This window comes from Salmo salar, chromosome 28 (assembly GCF_965601325.2).
Source record: "Salmo salar chromosome 28, fSalSal1, whole genome shotgun sequence".
NCBI lineage: Eukaryota > Metazoa > Chordata > Actinopteri > Salmoniformes > Salmonidae > Salmo > Salmo salar.
In genome coordinates, this window is record NC_138318.1 from 42659487 (window position 1) to 42682425 (window position 22939).

The 22939-nt window shown below is 45.1% G+C and overlaps 1 protein-coding gene across 1 annotated transcript; it reads right to left on the reverse strand.

The window, feature by feature from the left end:
• Positions 1-15873: 15873 nt before the first annotated feature.
• Positions 15874-21982, reverse strand: LOC106590005 (interferon regulatory factor 2-binding protein 2-A). Its single transcript, XM_014180486.3, has 2 exons — positions 20843-21982; positions 15874-16857 (listed from the first exon to the last, which is right to left on the reverse strand). The coding sequence occupies exons 1-2, from the start codon at positions 21693-21695 to the stop codon at positions 16106-16108; spliced, it is 1605 nt and encodes a 534-aa protein (XP_014035961.3). The 5' UTR covers positions 21696-21982; the 3' UTR covers positions 15874-16105.
• Between the last annotated feature and the right edge of the window lie 957 nt (positions 21983-22939).

Consider the following 22939-nt stretch of genomic DNA (forward strand, 5'->3'; position numbering starts at 1 on the left):
AAAAAGTTCAATCTTGGTTTCACCAGACCAGAGAATCTTGTTTCTCACGGTCTGGGAGTCTTTTAGGTGCCTTTTCTCAAACTCCAAGCTGGCGGTCATGTGCCTTTTACTGAGGAGTGGCTTCCGTCTGGCCACTCTACCATAAAGGCCTGATGTTTTGGTTCCCTTCCCCAGATCTGTGCCTCGACACAATCCTGCCTCTGAGCTCTACGGACAATTCCTTCGACCTCATGGTTTGGTTTTTGCTCTGACATGCACTGTCAACTGTGGGACCTTATATAGACAGGTGTGTGCCTTCCCAAATCATGTCCAATCAATTAAATTGACCACAGGTGGACTCCAATCAAGTTGTAGAAACATCTCAAAGATGATCAATGGAAACAGGACGCACCTGAACAAAATTTGGAGTCTCATAGCGAAGTGTCGGGAATACTTATGTAAATAAGGTATTACTGTTTTTTGTGATTAATACATTTGCAAAAATTTATAGAAACCTGTTTTTGCTTTGTCATTATGGGCTATTGTGATGTCATTATGGGCTATTGTGATGTCATTATGGGCTATTGTGATGTCATTATGGGCTATTGTGATGTCATTATGGGGTATTGTGTTGATTAAAAAAAAACAGTTTAATAAATTTTAGAATAAGGCTGTAACGTAACAAAATGTGGAAACAGTGAAGTGGTCTGAATACTTTCTGAAGGCACAGTATGTATTACGGAGGTCAGTGGTTACTACTGTAAGTGCTGTCATTTCACAATGTGGGAGTAGCCTACACAATGTTTTCTCCATCCTACCTATATCCCCCCACTAGAAACCCCATACTTTAATGAAGACAGCTTCTCCATCCTACCTATATCCCCACTAGAATCCCCATACTTTAATGAAGACAGCTTCTCCATCCTACCTATATCCCCCCACTAGAATCCCCATACTTTAATGAAGACAGCTTCTCCATCCTACCTATATCCCCCCACTAGAATCCCCATACTTTAATGAAGACAGCTTCTCCATCCTGGAGGGGGAAATCAATCATTTCCAGGCCCAGGGACATGTACTAGTCTGTGGCGATCTAAATGCCAGAACTGGACAAGAACCTGACACCCTCAGCACACAGGGGGACAAACACCTGCCTGGAGGGGACAGCATTCCCTCCCCCATGTGCCCCCCCTGGACACAACTACGACAACATAACCAACAAAAATGGGTGACAACTCCTGCAGCTCTGTTGCACGCTGGGTATGTATAGAGTCAATGGTAGGCTTCAAGGAGACTCCTATGGTAGGTACACCTATAGCTCATCTCTTGTCAGTAGTACTGTAGACTACTTTATCACTGACCTCAACCCAGAGTCTCTCAGAGCGTTCACAGTCAGCCCACTGACACCCCTATCAGATCACAGCAAAATCACAGTCTACCTGAACAGAGTAGTACTCAATCATGAGGCATCAAAGCCAAAGGAACTGAATAATATTAAGACATTCTACAGATGGAAGGAAAGTAGTGTGGAAACCGACCAAAAAACTATTAGGCAACAACGAATTCAATCCCTTTTAGACAACTTCCTGGACAAAACGTCCCACTGTAATAGTGAAGGTGTAAACTTGGCAGTAGAAAATCTTAACAGTATATTTGACCTCTCAGCTTCCCTCCATCAAATCTAAAAAATGTCAAACAGAAAACTGAACAAAATGAAGAAAATGAACAACAATGACAAATTATTTGATGAAGAATGTAAAAACCTAAGAAAGAAATGTAGAAACCTGTCCAACCAAAAACACAGAGACCCAGAAAACCTGAATCTACGCCTTCACTATGGGGAATCACTAAAACAATACAGAAATACACTACGGAAAAAGAAGGAACAGCACGTCAGAAATCAGCTCAATGTAATTGAAGAATCCATAGACTCTAACCACTTCTGGGAAAATTGGAACACACTAAACAACAACATGAAGAGTTATCTATCCAAAATGGAGGTGTATAGGTAACACACTTCTCCAATCTTTTTGGCTCTATAACAAAGAACAAACAGCAAAAACATATACATGATCAAATACAAATCTTAGAATCAACTATTAAAGACGACCAGAACCCACTGGATTATCCAATTACATTGAATGAACTACAGGACAAAATACAAACCCTCCAACCCCAAAAGGCCTCTGGTAAAATATGTAGACCACAAATTCCAATTGGCTTAAACTCTTCAACATTATCCTGATCTCTGGTATCTTATCTAATATTTGGAACCAAGGTCTGATCACCCCAATCCACAAAAGTGGAGACAAAAATTACCATCAGAAGCCATCTCTGCTGTATCATCAACAGCAGACTCCAAAATGTCCTCAGTGAAAACAATGTCCTGAGCAAATGTCAAATTGGCTTCTTACCAAATTACTGTAAGGCAGACCACGTATTCACCCTGCACACCCTAACTGACAAGCAAATAAACCAAAACAAAGGCGAAGTCTTCTCATGCTTTGTTGATTTCAAAAAAGCTTTTGACTCAATTTGGCCTGAGGGTCTGAGGGTCTGAGGGTCTGCTATACAAATCCACATACACAAACAAGTCTGCGGTTAAAATTGGAAAAAAAACACACATTTCTTTCCACAGGGCCGTGGGGCGTCCTCAGAGCATATTCAATCCATCCTTATCCCAGTCTGCTGTCCCCACATGCTTCAAGAGGGCCACCATTGTTCCTGTTCCCAAGAAAGCTAAGTTAACTGAGCAAAACGACTACCGCCCCATATAACTCGCTTCTGTCATCATGAAGCGCTTTGAGAGACAAGTCAAGGATCATATCACCTCCACCTTACCTGTCACCCTAGACCCATTTCAATTTGCTTACCGACCCAATAGGTCCACAGACGACGCAATCGCCATCACACTGCACACTGCCCTAACCCATCTGGACAAAAATAATACCTATGTAAGAATGCTGTTCATCGACTACAGCTCAGCATTCAACACCATAGTACCCTCCAAACTCGTCATTAAGCTCGAGACCCTGGCTCTCGACCCTGCCCTGTGCAACTGGGTCCTGGACTTCCTGACGGGCCGCCCCCAGGTGGTGAGGGTAGGTAACAACATCTCCACCCAGCTGATCCTCAACACTGGGGCCCCACAAGGGTGCGTTCTCAGACCTCTCCTGAACTCCCTGTTCACCCACGACTGCGTGGCCATGCACGCCTCCAACTCAATCATCAAGTTTGCAGACGACACTACAGTGGTTGGCTTGATTACCAACAACGACGACACGGCCTACAGGGAGGTGGTGAGGGCCCTCGGAGTGTGGTGTCAGGAAAATAACCTCTCACTCAATGTCAACAGAACATCAAGGAGATGATCGTGGACTTCAGGAACCAGCAGAGGGAGCACCCCCCTATCCACATCGCCGTGACAGTAGTGGAGAAGGTGGAAAGTTTTAAGTTCCTCGGCGTACACAACACTGACAAACTGAAATGGTCCACCCACACAGACAGTGTGGTGAAGAAGGAGCAACAGCGCCTCTTCAACCTCAGGAGGCTGAAGAAATTCGGCTTGTTACCAAAAACCCTAACAAACTTTTACAGATGCACAATTGAGAGCATCCTGTCGGGCTGTATCACCGCTTGGTACGGCAACTGCTCCGCCCATAACCGTAAGGCTCTCCAGAGGGTAGTGAGCTCTGCACAACGCATCACCGGGGGCAAACTACCTGCCCTCCATGACACCTACACCACCCGATGTCACAGGAAGGCCAAAAAGATCATCAAGGACAACAACCACCCGAGCCACTTCCTGTTCACCCCGCTATCATCCAGAAGGAGAGGTCAGTACAGGTGTATCAAAGCTGGGACCGAGAGACTGAAAAACAGCTTCTATCTCAAGGCCATCAGACTGTTAAACAGACATCACTAACATTGAGTGGCTGCTGCCAACATACTGACTCAAATCTCTAGCCACTTTAATAATGAAGAATTGATGTAGTCAATTTATCACTAACCACTTCATATTATATAAGGTTTACTTACCCTACATTACTCATCTCACATGTATATACTGTACCCTATACCATCTACTGCATCTTGCCTATGCCGTTCGGCCATCACTCATTTATATATTTTTATGTACATATTCGTATTCATTCCTTTACACTTTTGAGTATTAGATAGTTGTTGTGGAATTGTTAGATTACTTGTTAGATATTAGTGCACGGTTGGAACTAGAAGCACAAGCATTTCGCTACACTCTCATTAACATCTGCTAACCATGTGACCAATAACATCTGCTAACCATGTGTATGGACCAATAACATCTGCTAACCATGTGACCAATAACATCTGCTAACCATGTGACCAATAACATCTGCTAACCATGTGACCAATAACATCTGCTTACCATGTGTATGGACCAATAACACCTGCTAACCATGTGACCAATAACATCTGCTAACCATGTGACCAATAACATCTGCTAACCATGTGACCAATAACATCTGCTAACCATGTGTATGGACCAATAACATCTGCTAACCATGTGTATGGACCAATAACATCTGCTAACCATGTGACCAATAACATCTGCTAACCATGTGACCAATAACATCTGCTAACCATGTGACCAATAACATCTGCTAACCATGTGTATGGACCAATAACATCCGCTAACCATGTGACCAATAACATCTGCTAACCATGTGTATGGACCAATAACATCTGCTAACCATGTGACCAATAACATCTGCTAACCATGTGACCAATTACATCTGCTAACCATGTGTATGGACCAATAACATCTGCTAACCACGTGACCAATAACATCTGCTAACCATGTGACCAATAACATCTGCTAACCATGTGTATGGACCAATAACATCTGCTAACCATGTGACCAATAACATCTGCTAACCATGTGACCAATAACATCTGCTAACCATGTGTATGGACCAATAACATCTGCTAACCATGTGTATGGACCAATAACATCTGCTAACCATGTGTATGGACCAATAACATCTGCTAACCATGTGTATGTTACCAATAACATCTGCTAACCATGTGACCAATAACATCTGCTAACCATGTGTATGGACCAATAACATCTGCTAACCATGTGACCAATAACATCCGCTAACCATGTGACCAATAACACCTGCTAACCATGTGACCAATAACATCTGCTAACCATGTGACCAATAACATCTGCTAACCATGTGTATGTGACCAATAACATCTGCTAACCATGTGACCAATAACATCTGCTAACCATGTGACCAATAACATCTGCTGACCATGTGACCAATAACACCTGCTAACCATGTGACCAATAACACCTGCTAACCATGTGACCAATAAAATTAGATTTTATATTTTGTCATATTCAAACAACTCTTTAAACTCACCGCTCCATAATCCTGCGGACAGACGAATGGGTCTAATTGTCAAATCGCTTCCGCTTTTCTGATTGAGTGAGTGACAGAGAACGAGCAAGAGACAAGTGTCTGTTGAGTTAGGACACAAGGGTTTTACACCTGAAAAAAAAGGTGAGTTAAAATAGGATTTTCTTTGCTTTACTAACTTATACAGTGCCTTCAGAAAGTATTCATACCTTTTGATTTATTTATTTATTGCACATTTTGTTGTGCCTTAATTCAAAAAGAAAATCTCTCCCTTCCACAGAAAATACCCCATAATGACTAAGTGCAAATATGTTTTTAGAATATTTTTGTAGATTTATTGAAAATGAAATACAGAAAAGCTGTAGCTCATTTACTGAAGTATTCACACCCCTGTGTCAATACAAGTTGAAATCACCTTTGGCAACGATTACAGCTGTGAGTTTTTTCTGGGTAAGTCTCTAAGAGCTTTGAATTGTACAATATTTTAACATTATTATTTTTAAGTGATTCGAGCTCTGTCAAGTTGGTTGTTGGTCATCGCTAGACAACCATTTTCAAGTCTTAGATTTTCAAGACGATTTAAATCCAAACTGTAACTCGGCCACTCAGGAACATTCAATGTAGTCTTGGTAAGCAACTCCAGTGTATATTTGGCCTTGTGCTTTAGGTTATTGTCCTGCTGAAAGGTGAATATTCCTCTCCCTGTGTCTGGTGGAAAGCAGACTGAAGCAGGGTTTCCTCCTGGATTTTGCCTGTGCTTAACTCTATTCTGTTTCTTTTTATCCTAAAAACCTCAGTAGTCCTTGCCGATCACAAGCATACTCATAACATGATGCAGCCACCACCATGCGTGAAAATATGAAGAGTGTTAATCAGTGATGTGTTGGATTTGCCCCAAACATAACGCTTTGTATTCAGGACTAAAAGGTCATTTCTTTGCAGTTTTACATTAGTGCCTTATCGCAAACAGGATACATTTTTTGGAATATTTGTTATTCTGTACAGGCTTCCTTTTTTTCCACTCTGTCATTTTAGGTTAGTATTGTGACGTAATTACAATGTTGTTGATCCATCCTCAGTTTTCTCCTAATCACAGCCATTAAACTCTGTAACTGTTTAAAAAAAGTCACCATTGGCCTCATGGTGAAGCGGTTTCCTTCCTCTCCTGCAACTGAGTTAGGAAGGACACCTGTATCTTTGTAGTGACTGGGTGTATTGATTCACCAGTCAAAGTGTAATTAATAACTTCACCATGGTCAAGGGGATGTTCAATGTCTTCTTTTACATGTTTTAACCCATCTGCCAATAGGGGCCCTTCTTTGAGAGGAATTGGAAAACCTCCCTGGTCTCTGTGGTTGAATCTTCGTTAGAAATCCACTGCGCTACAGATCTTACAGATGATTGTTTGTGTGGGGGTACAGAGATGAGGTAGTCATTCAAAAATCATGTTAAACCCTATTACTGCACACAGCGTGAGTCCGTGCAACTAATTATGTGACTTGTTAAGCAAACGTTTACTCCTGAACTTGTTTAGGCCGTAACAACATACTTATTGAATCAAGAGGGTTCAGGTTTTCATTTCTTTATTTTCAAAAAATATAATTCCACTTTGACGTTATGGGTCAGTGGTGGTTGGTGCCATTTCAGATGAGGGAGGAATATGGTCTTATTACTATTACAGTATATTGAATGCCTTTCATTCCTATTCCATTCAATGTAACAGTGATGGGTTTAGGATACTGTCATTCATATTCACCCAGTTCAATGTAACAGTGATGGGTTTAGGATATTGTCCTTCACCCAGTTCAATGTAACAGTGATGGGTTTAGGATACTGTCCTTCATATTCACCCAGTTCAATGTAACAGTGATGGGTTTAGGATACTGTCCTTCACCCAGTTCAATGTAACAGTGATGGGTTTAGGATATTGTCCTTCACCCAGTTCAATGTAACAGTGATGGGTTTAGGATACTGTCCTTCATATTCACCCAGTTCAATGTAACAGTGATGGGTTTAGGATACTGTCCTTCACCCAGTTCAATGTAACAGTGATGGGTTTAGGATACTGTCCTTCACCCAGTTCAATGTAACAGTGATGGGTTTAGGATACTGTCCTTCATATTCACCCAGTTCAATGTAACAGTGATGGGTTTAGGATACTGTCATTCATATTCACCCAGTTCAATGTAACAGTGATGGGTTTAGGATACTGTCCTTCATATTCACCCAGTTCAATGTAACAGTGATGGGTTTAGGATACTGTCCTTCATATTCACCCAGTTCAATGTAACGGTGATGGGTTTAGGATACTGTCCTTCACCCAGTTCAATGTAACAGTGATGGGTTTAGGATACTGTCATTCATATTCACCCAGTTCAATGTAACATTGATGGGTTTAGGATACTGTCCTTCATATTCACCCAGTTCAATGTAACAGTGATGGGTTTAGGATACTGTCATTCACCCAGTTCAATGTAACAGTGATGGGTTTAGGATACTGTCATTCACCCAGTTCAATGTAACAGTGATGGGTTTAGGATACTGTCCTTCACCCAGTTCAATGTAACAGTGATGGGTTTAGGATACTGTCCTTCACCCAGTTCAATGTAACAGTGATGGGTTTAGGATACTGGTCCTTCACCCAGTTCAATGTAACAGTGATGGGTTTAGGATACTGGTCATTCACCCAGTTCAATGTAACAGTGATGGGTTTAGGATACTGTCATTCATATTCACCCAGTTCAATGTAACAGTGATGGGTTTAGGATACTGTCCTTCACCCAGTTCAATGTAACAGTGATGGTTTTAGGATACTGTCCTTCATATTCACCCAGTTCAATGTAACAGTGATGGGTTTAGGATACTGTCCTTCATATTCACCCAGTTCAATGTAACAGTGATGGGTTTAGGATACTGCCTGATACTCACATTTTCCATATATGACAGTTTGTAATGTAGGTGCACAAAGGTCGAGAGACAAATGTGAGGTGTCAGACAGTGACACATTCAATATCGCCTTGCACACCCTTGCCTGCATCTAGCAAACGAGAGTTTCTATTGGACAAATTCAGGTATGTTAATCCCCGTATCGTTCCGTTTAAGAAACGTTTGTCCAACAGTTCACGCTCATCAACAGCCACGTTGTATTCCTTCTCTTGTGGACTTCAATTCATCAACAATTCATCTGTATGCGACCAGGAGAAACAACCTTTCCAAGTCAAACCGCTACACAGCCTACATGGTTGTCTCCATATTAGCTAAAGTAACGTCCTAGTCAACATAGCTAATAGAACTAATGGGTTAGTAAACCCGCTACAATCATGTAGTAACGGTACAGTGTTTAGTCAGTAAGCAGTTACACCGTCGGGCCCCGGTGGGAATAAATTAATAATACCAAAAGTTTACCTTGACTTGGAAGAGTTCCAGTGTTGTGTTGGATGCTATGCCAGCTAGCTAGCGTAGCATCCCTCTGTTATAGCTAGCATAGCATTCCACTGTTTGAGCTGGGTGTTTCAGAAGACTAAACCAGCTAGCTAACATAGCATCCCACTGTTTGAGCTGGGTGTTTCAGAAGACTAAACCAGCTAGCTAAGTAAGCTTCTCCATCATTTTGGAAGAAATGTATTTCTTCAAACACTGTAAAACCATTGTCATTCTCTCTCAGATAATTACTGTGTAAGTCATTTTAAATTTAGACTGTAACACAAACAAATGTGAAGGGGTGTCCCTGTGTGCCTTGCTCTAAAGTAGTGTCCAATTTTTAAAAAGTGGTGCTATTTCATTTGGATCTACTGACAGTAAGATCAGGAAATCATGGGCAGCTCAATAGCTGTAGAGGCCATACATCAGGCCATTGACGTGTTTCAGGAACTGTAAAGACAGAGATTAATCATGCTAGACTTAGCCTAGCAAGTACATTGACTATGTCGCCCCTCAGCAATCTGGCAGTCAGGCAGACATACGACTCTGGCCAAAAGTCGTGCACTATACAGCACATAGGCAATAGGGTGCAAGTTGGGAAGCATCCTGTGTCTGTAACAGCTGAGCTCCAGTCCAAAGCAAGGACACACTTTACTTCAGTAATTCAGCCTGCTGCCATGTTCTGAGGAAGGAAAAGGCTCAACTCACCATACAGATACAGAGTTACATAACCAGTTATCAGTCTCTCTACAGTGCTGTTAGAGTAACATAACCAGTTATCAGTCTCTCTACAGTGCTGTTAGAGTAACATAACCAGTTATCAGTCTCTCTACAGTGCTGTTACAGAGTAACATAACCAGTTATCAGTCTCTCTACAGTGCTGTTAGAGTAACATAACCAGTTATCAGTCTCTCTACAGTGCTGTTAGAGTAACATAACCAGTTATCAGTCTCTCTACAGTGCTGTTAGAGTAACATAACCAGTTATCAGTCTCTCTACAGTGCTGTTACAGTAACATAACCAGTTATCAGTCTCTCTACAGTGCTGTTAGAGTAACATAACCAGTTATCAGTCTCTCTACAGTGCTGTTACAGAGTAACATAACCAGTTATCAGTCTCTCTACAGTGCTGTTACAGAGTAACATAACCAGTTATCAGTCTCTCTACAGTGCTGTTAGAGTAACATAACCAGTTATCAGTCTCTCTACAGTGCTGTTAGAGTAACATAACCAGTTATCAGTCTCTCTACAGTGCTGTTACAGAGTAACATAACCAGTTATCAGTCTCTCTACAGTGCTGTTAGAGTAACATAACCAGTTATCAGTCTCTCTACAGTGCTGTTAGAGTAACATAACCAGTTATCAGTCTCTCTACAGTGCTGTTACAGAGTAACATAACCAGTTATCAGTCTCTCTACAGTGCTGTTACAGAGTAACATAACCAGTTATCAGTCTCTCTACAGTGCTGTTAGAGTAACATAACCAGTTATCAGTCTCTCTACAGTGCTGTTACAGAGTAACATAACCAGTTATCAGTCTCTCTACAGTGCTGTTAGAGTAACATAACCAGTTATCAGTCTCTCTACAGTGCTGTTAGAGTAACATAACCAGTTATCAGTCTCTCTACAGTGCTGTTACAGAGTAACATAACCAGTTATCAGTCTCTCTACAGTGCTGTTAGAGTAACATAACCAGTTATCAGTCTCTCTACAGTGCTGTTACAGAGTAACATAACCAGTTATCAGTCTCTCTACAGTGCTGTTAGAGTAACATAACCAGTTATCAGTCTCTCTACAGTGCTGTTACAGAGTAACATAACCAGTTATCAGTCTCTCTACAGTGCTGTTACAGAGTAACATAACCAGTTATCAGTCTCTCTACAGTGCTGTTAGAGTAACATAACCAGTTATCAGTCTCTCTACAGTGCTGTTACAGAGTAACATAACCAGTTATCAGTCTCTCTACAGTGCTGTTAGAGTAACATAACCAGTTATCAGTCTCTCTACAGTGCTGTTACAGAGTAACATAACCAGTTATCAGTCTCTCTACAGTGCTGTTAGAGTAACATAACCAGTTATCAGTCTCTCTACAGTGCTGTTACAGAGTAACATAACCAGTTATCAGTCTCTCTACAGTGCTGTTACAGAGTAACATAACCAGTTATCAGTCTCTATACAGTGCTGTTAGAGTAACATAACCAGTTATCAGTCTCTCTACAGTGCTGTTAGAGTAACATAACCAGTTATCAGTCTCTCTACAGTGCTGTTAGAGTAACATAACCAGTTATCAGTCTCTCTACAGTGCTGTTAGAGTAACATAACCAGTTATCAGTCTCTCTACAGTGCTGTTAGAGTAACATAACCAGTTATCAGTCTCTCTACAGTGCTGTTACAGAGTAACATAACCAGTTATCAGTCTCTCTACAGTGCTGTTAGAGTAACATAACCAGTTATCAGTCTCTCTACAATGCTGTTACAGAGTTACATAACCAGTTATCAGTCTCTCTACAATGCTGTTACAGAGTAACATAACCAGTTATCAGTCTCTCTACAGTGCTGTTAGAGTAACATAACCAGTTATCAGTCTCTCTACAGTGCTGTTAGAGTAACATAACCAGTTATGTTATCATCATAGTTTCTCTAGTTAGATCACCTAGCAAGAGCCACACACACACACATGGATGGATGTTCTGCATTCCTCATTCTAAAGCCTTGAGGCAACATGCCTTTATCTCCTGACAGGCTGGCTGACTAAACCCCCTGCAACAAACACCATTCTAAAGGCTTGAGGCAACGTAGGCTATCATCCTCATCATCATTGTTGTTCCAATGTAGGCTGTCATCATCTTCATCATCAATGATACAATGTATCAGCTGAGTTCCAGAAGCACAATGTATGGTTTACAAATGTAACCGTTGGTAACCACCGTCGGTAACCACCATTGGTAACCACCGTCGGTAACCACCATTGGTAACCACCGTTGGTAACCACCATTGGTAACCAGTAACCACCGTTGGTAACCACCGTTGGTAACCAGTAACCACCATTGGTAACCACCGTTGGTAACCACCATTGGTAACCACCGTCGGTAACCACCATTGGTAACCAGTAACCACTGTTGGTAACCACCGTTGGTAACCAGTAACCACCGTAGGTAACCACCATTGGTAACCAGTAACCACCGTTGGTAACCAGTAACCACTGTTGGTAACCACCGTTGGTAACCAGTAACCACCGTTGGTAACCACCGTTGGTAACCACCATTGGTAACCACCGTTGGTAACCAGTAACCACCGTTGGTAACCACCGTTGGTAACCAGTAACCACTGTTGGTAACCACCGTTGGTAACCACCGTTGGTAACCAGTAACCACCGTTGGTAACCACCATAGGTAACCACCATTGGTAACCAGTAACCACTGTTGGTAACCAGTAACCACCGTTGGTAACCACCGTTGGTAACCACCGTTGGTAACCAGTAACACCGTAGGTAACCACCATAGGTAACCAGTAACCACCATAGGTAACCACCATTGGTAACCAGTAACCACCGTTGGTAACCACCATTGGTAACCAGTAACCACCGTTGGTAACCACCGTTGGTAACCAGTAACCACCGTTGGTAACCAGTAACCACCGTTGGTAACCACCGTTGGTAACCACCGTTGGTAACCACCATTGGTAACCACCGTTGGTAACGAGTAACCACCGTTGGTAACCACCGTTGGTAACCACCGTTGGTAACCAGTAACCACCATAGGTAACCACCGTTGGTAACCAGTAACCACTGTTGGTAACCACCGTTGGTAACCACCATTGGTAACCAGTAACCACCGTTGGTAACCACCATAGGTAACCACCATAGGTAACCAGTAACCACTGTTGGTAACCAGTAACCACCGTTGGTAACCACCGTTGGTAACCACCGTTGGTAACCAGTAACCACCGTAGGTAACCACCATAGGTAACCAGTAACCACCATAGGTAACCACCGTTGGTAACCACCATTGGTAACCACCGTTGGTAACCACCGTTGGTAACCAGTAACCACCGTTGGTAACCACCGTTGGTAACCACCGTTGGTAACCAGTAACCACTGTTGGTAACCACCGTTGGTAACCACCGTTGGTAACCAGTAACCACTGTTGGTAACCACCGTTGGTAACCAGTAACCACCATAGGTAACCACCGTTGGTAACCAGTAACCACTGTTGGTAACCAGTAACCACCATTGGTAACCAGTAACCACCATTGGTAACCAGTAACCACCATTGGTAACCAGTAACCACCATTGGTAACCAGTAACCACTGTTGGTAACCACCGTTGGTAACCAGTAACCACCATTGGTAACCACCGTTGGTAGTTGGTAACCACTGTTGGTAAATCATGATAAACAAGTTAATCATTCAATTGTCAGAAAATAGATGTGCTTTGGTGAATATACTCTACCGTTCAAAGGTTTGGGGTCACTTAGAAATGTCCTTGTTTTGGAAAGAAAAGTACATTTTTTTGTCCATTAAATTAACATCAAATTGATCAGAGATACAGTGTTAATGTTGTAAATGACTATTGTAGCTGGAAATGGCTGATTTTTTTATGGAATATCTACATAGGCGTACAGAGGCCCATTATCAGCAACCATCACTCCTGTGTTCCAATGGCACGTTGTGTTAGCTAATCCAAGTTTATCATTTTAAAAGGATAATTGATAGAAAACCCTTTTGCAATTATGTTAGCACAGCTGAAACACTGTTGTTCTCATTTAAATAAGCAATAAAACTGGCCTTCTTTAGACTAGTTGAGTATCTGGAACATCAGCATTTGTGGTTTTGAAACAAATACATTTCTTCTGAAACTCGTCAGTCTATTCTTGTTCTGAGAAATGAAGGCTATTCCATGTGAGAAATTGCCAAGAAACTAAAGATCTCGTACAACGCTGTGTACTACAGCGCAAACTGGCTCTTACCAGAATAGAAAGAGGAGTGGGAGGCCCCGGTGCACAACTGAGCAAGAGGACAAGTACATTAGAGTGTCTAGTTTGAGAAACAGATGCCTCACAAGTCCTTAACTGGCAGCTTCATTAAATAGTACCCACAAAACACCAGTCTCAACGTCAACAGTGAAGAGGCGACTCCGGGATGCTGGCCTTCTAGGCAGAGTTGCAAAGAAAAAGCCATATCTCAGACTGGCCAATAAATAGAAAAGTTTAAGATGGGCAAAAGAACACAGATACTGGACAGAGGAACTCTGCCTAGAAGACCAGCATCCCGGAGTCGCCTCTTCACTAACACTGAGAGGATCATGTAGTTGGAACAGGATGTGAGAGAGAGAGAGAGGTCTACTGAGAGAATAGGTGTAGTTGATACAGGATGTCAGAGAGAGAGAGAGAGAGAGAGAGAGAGAGAGAGAGAGAGAGAGAGAGAGAGAGAGAGAGAGGTCTACTGAGAGGATAAGTGTAGTTGATACAGGATGTCAGAGAGAGAGAGAGAGAGAGAGAGAGAGAGTCCTACTGAGAGAGAGAGGTCTACTGAGAGAATAGGTGTAGTTGATACAGGATGTCAGAGAGAGAGGTCTACTGAGAGAATAGGTGTAGTTGGTACAGGATGTCAGAGAGAGAGATGTCTACTGAGAGGATAAGTGTAGTTGGTACAGTTTGTCAGTGAGAGAGAGAGAGAGAGAGAGATGTCTACTGAGAGGATAAGTGTAGTTGGAACAGGATGTCAGAAAGAGAGAGAGAGATGTCTACTGAGAGGATAAGTGTAGTTGGAACAGGATGTCAGAAAGAGAGAGAGAGATGTCTACTGAGAGGATAAGTGTAGTTGGAACAGGATGTCAGAAAGAGAGAGAGAGATGTCTACTGAGAGGATAAGTGTAGTTGGAACAGGATGTCAGAAAGAGAGAGAGAGATGTCTACTGAGAGGATAAGTGTAGTTGGAACAGGATGTCAGAGAGAGAGAGTGACAGGTCTACTGAGAGGATAAGTGTAGTTGGAACAGGATGTCAGAGAGAGAGAGTGACAGGTCTACTGAGAGGATAAGTGTAGTTGGAACAGGATGTCAGAAAGAGAGAGAGATATGTCTACTGAGAGGATAAGTGTAGTTGGAACAGGATGTCAGAAAGAGAGAGAGAGATGTCTACTGAGAGGATAAGTGTAGTTGGAACAGGATGTCAGAAAGAGAGAGAGAGATGTCTACTGAGAGGATAAGTGTAGTTGGAACAGGATGTCAGAAAGAGAGAGAGAGATGTCTACTGAGAGGATAAGTGTAGTTGGAACAGGATGTCAGAGAGAGAGAGTGACAGGTCTACTGAGAGGATAAGTGTAGTTGGAACAGGATGTCAGAGAGAGAGAGTGACAGGTCTACTGAGAGGATAAGTGTAGTTGGAACAGGATGTCAGAGAGAGAGAGTGACAGGTCTACTGAGAGGATAAGTGTAGTTGGAACAGGATGTCAGAAAGAGAGATGTCTCCTTTGTTATCTGAACTTAGACTGAACAAGTTTGTCCTTCTGAAGAATACAGAAAACATGTTGCATCGCAACTCCATTTTGGCAGCAGTGGTGCACTGACATACCAGTCTAGTGCACCACTTCATCCTTCAGTTGTCTGCTAATTATAGAACCCAAACATCCTATTCATTCTTCGTATCTGTTTGAAAGTGGTTTCTTACCCCTCTTTCTTAACGTTATCCTTTAAAGAAAGCCCTCAGACACTCACTTCTTCAGACAAGATCACACATTGTATTTGGCAATTCTTTTGAAACAAGTTACAGATAAAAACATTTCAGTTGGTTGCCAAGTGGTTCGCGGAGAGGGAGCGTCATCGTCATTCTAGGTTTTGAACAGAAACAGCCACCAGACAGAATTACTGCGACCCAAAAGGCTGTTACCTAAATAGGGCACTACTTTTGACCGGAGCCCTGTGGGTGTCCCTGTAGGGGGGCCCTGCTCAAAAGTAGTGTCCTATTTAGGGAATAGAATGCCTTTTGGGACGTACCACCAGAAGTAGGTCTACATCAACAGTGTCAAACATCAACAAATAGGGGATCGAGAGAGCCCAGTTCTATAATAATTACATACCTTTATCTTCTAAAAATATAGAAACTGAATGTATTAAAAAAAATCTCTATATTATACAGCTTTGTTTTATAGAGCCTACGCTAGTCTCCTCGGTTTGGGTAAAATATGTACAATGTCCCTTCGTTAGTTTGTTTGGATGGTATTTCATTTTAATATTTATACGCTCGTATTTGTTCTTTTTCCCCCCCAAACAATCTCTCTCCTCAAAATATTTTGAAAATAAAATCTCAAGTGTCCATTTCGTTTTTTACTTTGACGTCTCCTGCAAGGATGGTGCTGATTTCTCCTTGCATGAAAGCCCACGGTACGTTAGAGCCGACCAACGGACACTTCTCCCCGCTGGGACAGTACACCTCCCCGGTGGCCCCTTGCTGTTCGATGCTCTCCCGCGAGCACGGGAAACAGAACTTGTGCGAAGGTACCGACGGACACTGAACAAAATGGGTGTCCTCTAACCTCTGGTCACAGAGCGTGCAGCAGAGAGATACACTCCCGGGTACTGACGAGTCCGCAATGCTTTGATGCCCTTGATCTATCATTCCTCCCCCTGGCACGTGATGTGTCCCCACAATACCGGATGCCTCTTTACCCTGCGCGGGACGGCGGTTCTGGTTCATGGAGGAAGGAGAGAGCGGGCTACTGCTGTTGCGGCGCGTGGTGGAGTGGACCTGGTCTTTGGGCGAACTGTTCCCGCCACCACCGGCGTTGTCTGCCGCGAGGATCAGCGCCGCCATGGGGGACTGGCCGTTCTGCGCAGCTTCCGGTGGGGTGGTGCGTGAATGGGGGGATATCGTGGGGGGAATGGAAGAGAAGCTTGGTGGCGGTCCCGGGGTCATTTTATGTCCGTCACGGTCAGATGGTGGACCCGGTAACCACTGCTGTTTGTCCTCTCCGTTATGCTTGGAGGCGGTTCCCTCTCTCTCCCCCTCAGGGTCCGGCGATGCTTTCCTCTTCATAGTCCGCGGGTGTTTCCCCCTGTCTGAAGGAAGGAAATGGTTAAACATGAACAAGGCTGAGTTAGAGACAATATGGACAGATGATGGTCATGAAGAAGGCTGAGTTAGAGAGAGACAATATGGACAGATGATGATCATGAAGAAGGCTGAGTTAGAGACAATATGGACAGATGATGATCATGAAGAAGGCAGATGATGATCATGAACAAGGCTGAGTTAGAGAGACAATATGGACAGATGATGATCATGAAGAAGGCTGAGTTAGAGACAATATGGACAGATGATGATCATGAAGAAGGCAGATGATGATCATGAACAAGGCTGAGTTAGAGACAACAACTCTTTGCTAGGCTTACCATTTAAATGAAATAGACTTGTGAGATTTGCTAAAAAAAAAATTCTCATGACAAACATACAACAAGTCCAGATTAGAAGTGCATATGGAGAGTATGTCCCAGGTTAAACCCTTTGTTACATACTAGCGCACTTCAAACCAAATAGATTTACATTTTTTTTGTAGTGACACAAACACTCCCACAAGTCATGCTTAAAAAAGTGCTTTGTGGGATTATGTATTTATTAGTATATAATTTGCTATTGTTAAGAAAAAAAATGCAAATCTGACAAGTCTATTTCATTTGAATGGTATGCCTAGCAAAGAGTTGACGTTAAATTATTTCCATATGCATATTATGCATGACTTGTCTGTCTGAGTTATTTGTATTGAACTGTAAGCATGTGGTCTAGACGATGTAGCAAAGGGTAAATATGCTGAAAAATCTACTGTACTGGAAAAAACAACCCCAGCCATACATCCATCCAGCCAGCCAGCCAGCCATACATCCATACATCCAGCCAGCCAGCCAGCCAGCCATACATCCAGCCAGCCAGCCAGCCAGCCAGCCAGCCAGCCATACATCCAGCCAGCCAGCCAGCCAGCCAGCCAGCCAGCCATACATCCATACATCCAGCCAGCCAGCCAGCCATACATCCAGCCAGCCAGCCAGCCAGCCAGCCAGCCATACATCCAGCCAGCCAGCCAGCCAGCCAGCCAGCCAGCCATACATCCATACATCCAGCCAGCCAGCCAGCCAGCCATACATCCAGCCAGCCAGCCAGCCATACATCCAGCCAGCCAGCCAGCCAGCCATACATCCATACATCCAGCCAGCCATACATCCAGCCAGCCAGCCATACATCCAGCCAGCCAGCCATACATCCAGCCAGCCAGCCATACAGCCATACATCCATACATCCAGCCAGCCAGCCATACATCCATACATCCAGCCATAAATCCATACATCCAGCCAGCCAGCCATACATCCAGCTATACATCCATACATCCATCCAGCCAGCCAGCCATACATCCATACATCCAGCCAGCCATACATCCAGCCAGCCAGCCAGCCATACATCCATACATCCAGCCAGCCAGCCATACATCCAGCCAGCCAGCCAGCCAGCCATACATCCAGCCAGCCATACATCCAGCCAGCCAGCCAGCCAGCCATACATCCATACATCCATACATCCAGCCAGCCAGCCAGCCATACATCCATACATCCAGCCAGCCAGCCATACATCCATACATCCAGCCAGCCATACATCCATCCATCCATCCATCCAGCCAGCCAGCCATACATCCAGCCAGCCAGCCATACATCCAGCCAGCCAGCCAGCCAGCCAGCCATACATCCATACATCCAGCCAGCCATACATCCAGCCAGCCATACATCCATACATCCAGCCAGCCAGCCATACATCCAGCCAGCCATACATCCATCCAGCCAGCCAGCCATACACCCATACATCCAGCCAGCCAGCCATACATCCAGCCAGCCAGCCAGCCAGCCAGCCAGCCATACATCCATACATCCAGCCAGCCAGCCATACATCCATACATCCAGCCAGCCAGCCATACATCCAGCCAGCCAGCCAGCCAGCCAGCCAGCCATCCATCCATCCAGCCAGCCAGCCAGCCAGCCAGCCATACATCCATACATCCAGCCAGCCAGCCAGCCATACATCCAGCCAGCCAGCCATACATCCATACATCCAGCCATACATCCAGCCATACATCCATACATCCATCCATACATACATCCAGCCAGCCAGCCATACATCCATACATCCAGCCAGCCAGCCATACATCCATACATCCAGCCAGCCAGCCATACATCCAGCCAGCCAGCCTGCCATACATCCATACATCCAGCCAGCCAGCCATACATCCAGCCAGCCAGCCATACATCCATACATCCATACATCCAGCCAGCCATCCATCCAGCCAGCCAGCCAGCCATACATCCATACATCCAGCCATACAACCAGCCAGCCAGCCATACATCCAGCCAGCCAGCCAGCCATACATACATCCAGCCAGCCAGCCAGCCATACAGCCAGCCAGCCAGCCATACATCCATACATCCAGCCAGCCAGCCATACATCCAGCCAGCCAGCCAGCCATACATCCATACATCCAGCCAGCCAGCCAGCCATACATCCAGCCAGCCAGCCAGCCATACATCCATACATCCAGCCAGCCATACATCCATACATCCATACATCCAGCCAGCCATACATCCATACATCCAGCCAGCCAGCCATACATCCATACATCCATCCAGCCAGCCAGCCATACATCCATACATCCAGCCAGCCAGCCATACATCCAGCCAGCCAGCCATACATCCAGCCAGCCAGCCAGCCAGCCATACATCCATACATCCAGCCAGCCAGCCATACATCCCCAGCCAGCCAGCCAGCCATACATCCATACATCCATCCATCCAGCCAGCCAGCCAGCCATACATCCAGCCAGCCAGCCATACATCGATACATCCAGCCAGCCAGCCATACATCCAGCCAGCCAGCCAGCCATACATCCATACATCCAGCCAGCCAGCCATACATCCAGCCAGCTAGCCATACATCCATACATCCAGCCAGCCAGCCAGCCAGCCATACATCCATACATCCAGCCAGCCAGCCAGCCAGCCATACATCCATACATCCCCAGCCAGCCAGCCAGCCAGCCATACAGCCATACATCCATACATCCATACATCCAGCCAGCCATACATCCAGCCAGCCATACATCCATACATCCAGCCAGCCAGCCAGCCATACATCCAGCCAGCCAGCCATACATCCAGCCAGCCAGCCAGCCATACATCCATACATCCAGCCAGCCAGTCATACATCCAGCCAGCCAGCCATACATCCCCAGCCAGCCATACATCCAGCCATACATCCATACATCCAGCCATACATCCATCCATCCAGCCATCCATTAAGCCAGCCAGCCATCCATCCAGCCATACATCCATCCAGCCAGCCATACATCCATCCATCCATCCAGCCATCCATTAAGCCAGCCAGCCAGCCAGCCATCCAGCCAGCCATCCATCCATCCATCCAGCCAGCCATACATCCATCCATCCATTAAGCCAGCCAGCCAGCCATCCATCCAGCCAGCCATACATCCAGCCATACATCCATCCAGCCAGCCATCCATACATCCATCCAGCCAGCCAGCCATCCATCCATCCAGCCAGCCATCCATCCATCCAGCCAGCCATACATCCATCCATCCATTAAGCCAGCCAGCCAGCCATCCATCCAGCCAGCCATCCATCCAGCCATACATCCATCCAGCCAGCCATACATCCATCCATCCATCCAGCCATCCATTAAGCCAGCCAGCCAGCCAGCCATCCAGCCAGCCATCCATCCATCCAGCCAGCCATACATCCATCCATCCATTAAGCCAGCCAGCCAGCCATCCATCCAGCCAGCCATACATCCAGCCATACATCCATCCAGCCAGCCATCCATCCATCCATCCAGCCAGCCATCCATCCATCCATCCAGCCATCCATCCAGCCAGCCATCCATCCATCCATCCAGCCATCCATCCAGCCATCCATCCAGCCAGCCATCCATCCAGCCATACATCCATCCATCCATCCAGCCATCCAGCCATACATCCAGCCATCCAGCACCAACCTGATTTAGAAGCAGCTCCGTTGTGCTGTTGCTCATAGCCCATCCCCCTCTGCTGCATGGCGGCATGGTCCTTCTTGAACCGGTTGTCGAACGTATGGAGAATCATCAAATCCCTGCCCGCTCTCCCCTTGTTCATCCACTCATCCGCCCGGGATTTATGATTCTCTATCTCCGGTGTCAGGCTGTCCGGTATGTGCTGCTTATCCTTCTCGTGCTGGTCACTGCAGGAGACCGAGACTAACCGTTTACCGCCGCCGTGCTCGTTGAGGCTACCTGCCATCAAACCGGACCCCGGGTTCCCCATCGCCATTGGACACACGGGTCTGCCGTTAACTACGTGTAACAAGGACATGTTCCCGTTCACCAGAGGCACTAGATTAGGAGGAATCGTGTTATTCCTTCGCGGATTGGGGCTCTGCCGGTTGAGCTCGGGTGGGTCGTCCGGTTTAGGAAATCCATTAGGTACCGGAATACTGTTAGCCTGTCTCCCAGACTGGTACTCCGTTCCCAGCCGCAGCGGACGGTCCAAGGTGGAGAGGGGGTAGCGGTCCAGGGGCTGGGACGGCCGGGATCCGGGGTCTCCTCCAGACCCGTGGTGGTTAGACTGGATCTCTTTCCCCGATAGCTGCTGCTGTTTCCCCGGTACCGGAGATCTCCCCTCCTGGAAACCGTGAGCCCGCTTCAGCTGCCGGGCTGTTTCTATCACAAACTCGATCCGGTCCGCTCCTTCGTAGTTAACACATCCCCTGCAGATCGGTTCGGTAAAATCCCAGATCATAGCCCAGGGCATGCGGGGCAGGTCGCATAAATAACAGGACTGCCTACGAGAAGCAGCTACCGTCGCGGACGACATAGCTTCCCTCTTCACCGAAAAACGGACCTTAAATCTCTCTCTCTCTCTCAAACCGGGTCTCTGTGTTAGAATCTATCCAATACGTTTTCAGAAAATATACACGGTTACTTCCTTCCGTTTCTGTAAAAACAAAACATGTGTCCTCGACTCCTCTCTACTCCCCGTCTGTCTCCGGACCTGATGGCAGCGGTGTGGACTGTTCTTTACTAGGTCGTAGGTGTGACCTGTCTCTCTCACTGCCGACTACCGCCTACCGCTCAGCCCAGTCCGGGTGTAGAGCAGCTCTCTCTCTCTCTCTGAACTGTGTTTCCAGCTTCAATATTCTATTGACTTGATTCTTCTACGCCAGTCCTCTTCTGGCGCATGCTCTGAAGCCAGCTTCTTCCTCCCACTTCTCTATTTAATCACTTGTTGAAGCTTTTTTCCAAGAAGCTCACATCAGCCAGACACACTGGGGGTGGGAGAGAAGAGAACGAGTTATACTGCTTTCTGCTGCAAGCATAGCCATGGGAAGGAGGGGTGCTGAGTGTGCTGCTGCACCCCCTGCTAAAACCAAATAAAACATTTATTAATATATATATTTATTTTTTTTAAACATTGAAACATTCCCCCCCCCCACATTTTACATTTTTTATTTTATTTATTTAATCTTTATTTAATGTCTGCAAGATTGAAACAGAAAAATATATCGACATAAGTATCTTCATTTTGTAAGGGATGGTTGTGACACTTTTTGTATTTTTGTCAATTTCTCAGAGATTGTACATTTAAAATGTGATACGAACAACTAAATCTGTCTGCTACAATTTGGTATTATCTCTCTATTATTATCTCTCTATTATTATCTCTCTATTATTATCTCTCTATTATTATCTCTCTAAATCACACAGACCAGGTGTGACTTTGGCTCAAATAAAGTGAGTAAAATGTTAGTTGTAACAGGGCTTGAGCAGGGCTTGAACAGGGCTTGAACAGGGCTTGAAGAGAGCTTGAACAGGGCTTGAACAGAGCTTGAATAGGGCTTGAACAGGGCTTGAACAGGGCTTGAAGAGGGCTTGAACAGGGCTTGAAGAGGGCTTGAAGAGAGCTTGAAGAGAGCTTGAACAGGGCTTGAAGAGAGCTTGAACAGGGCTTGAACAGGGCTTGAACAGGGCTTGAACAGGGCTTGAAGAGGGCTTGAAGAGGGCTTGAACAGAGCTTGAATAGGGCTTGAACAGGGCTTGAAGAGGGCTTGAAGAGGGCTT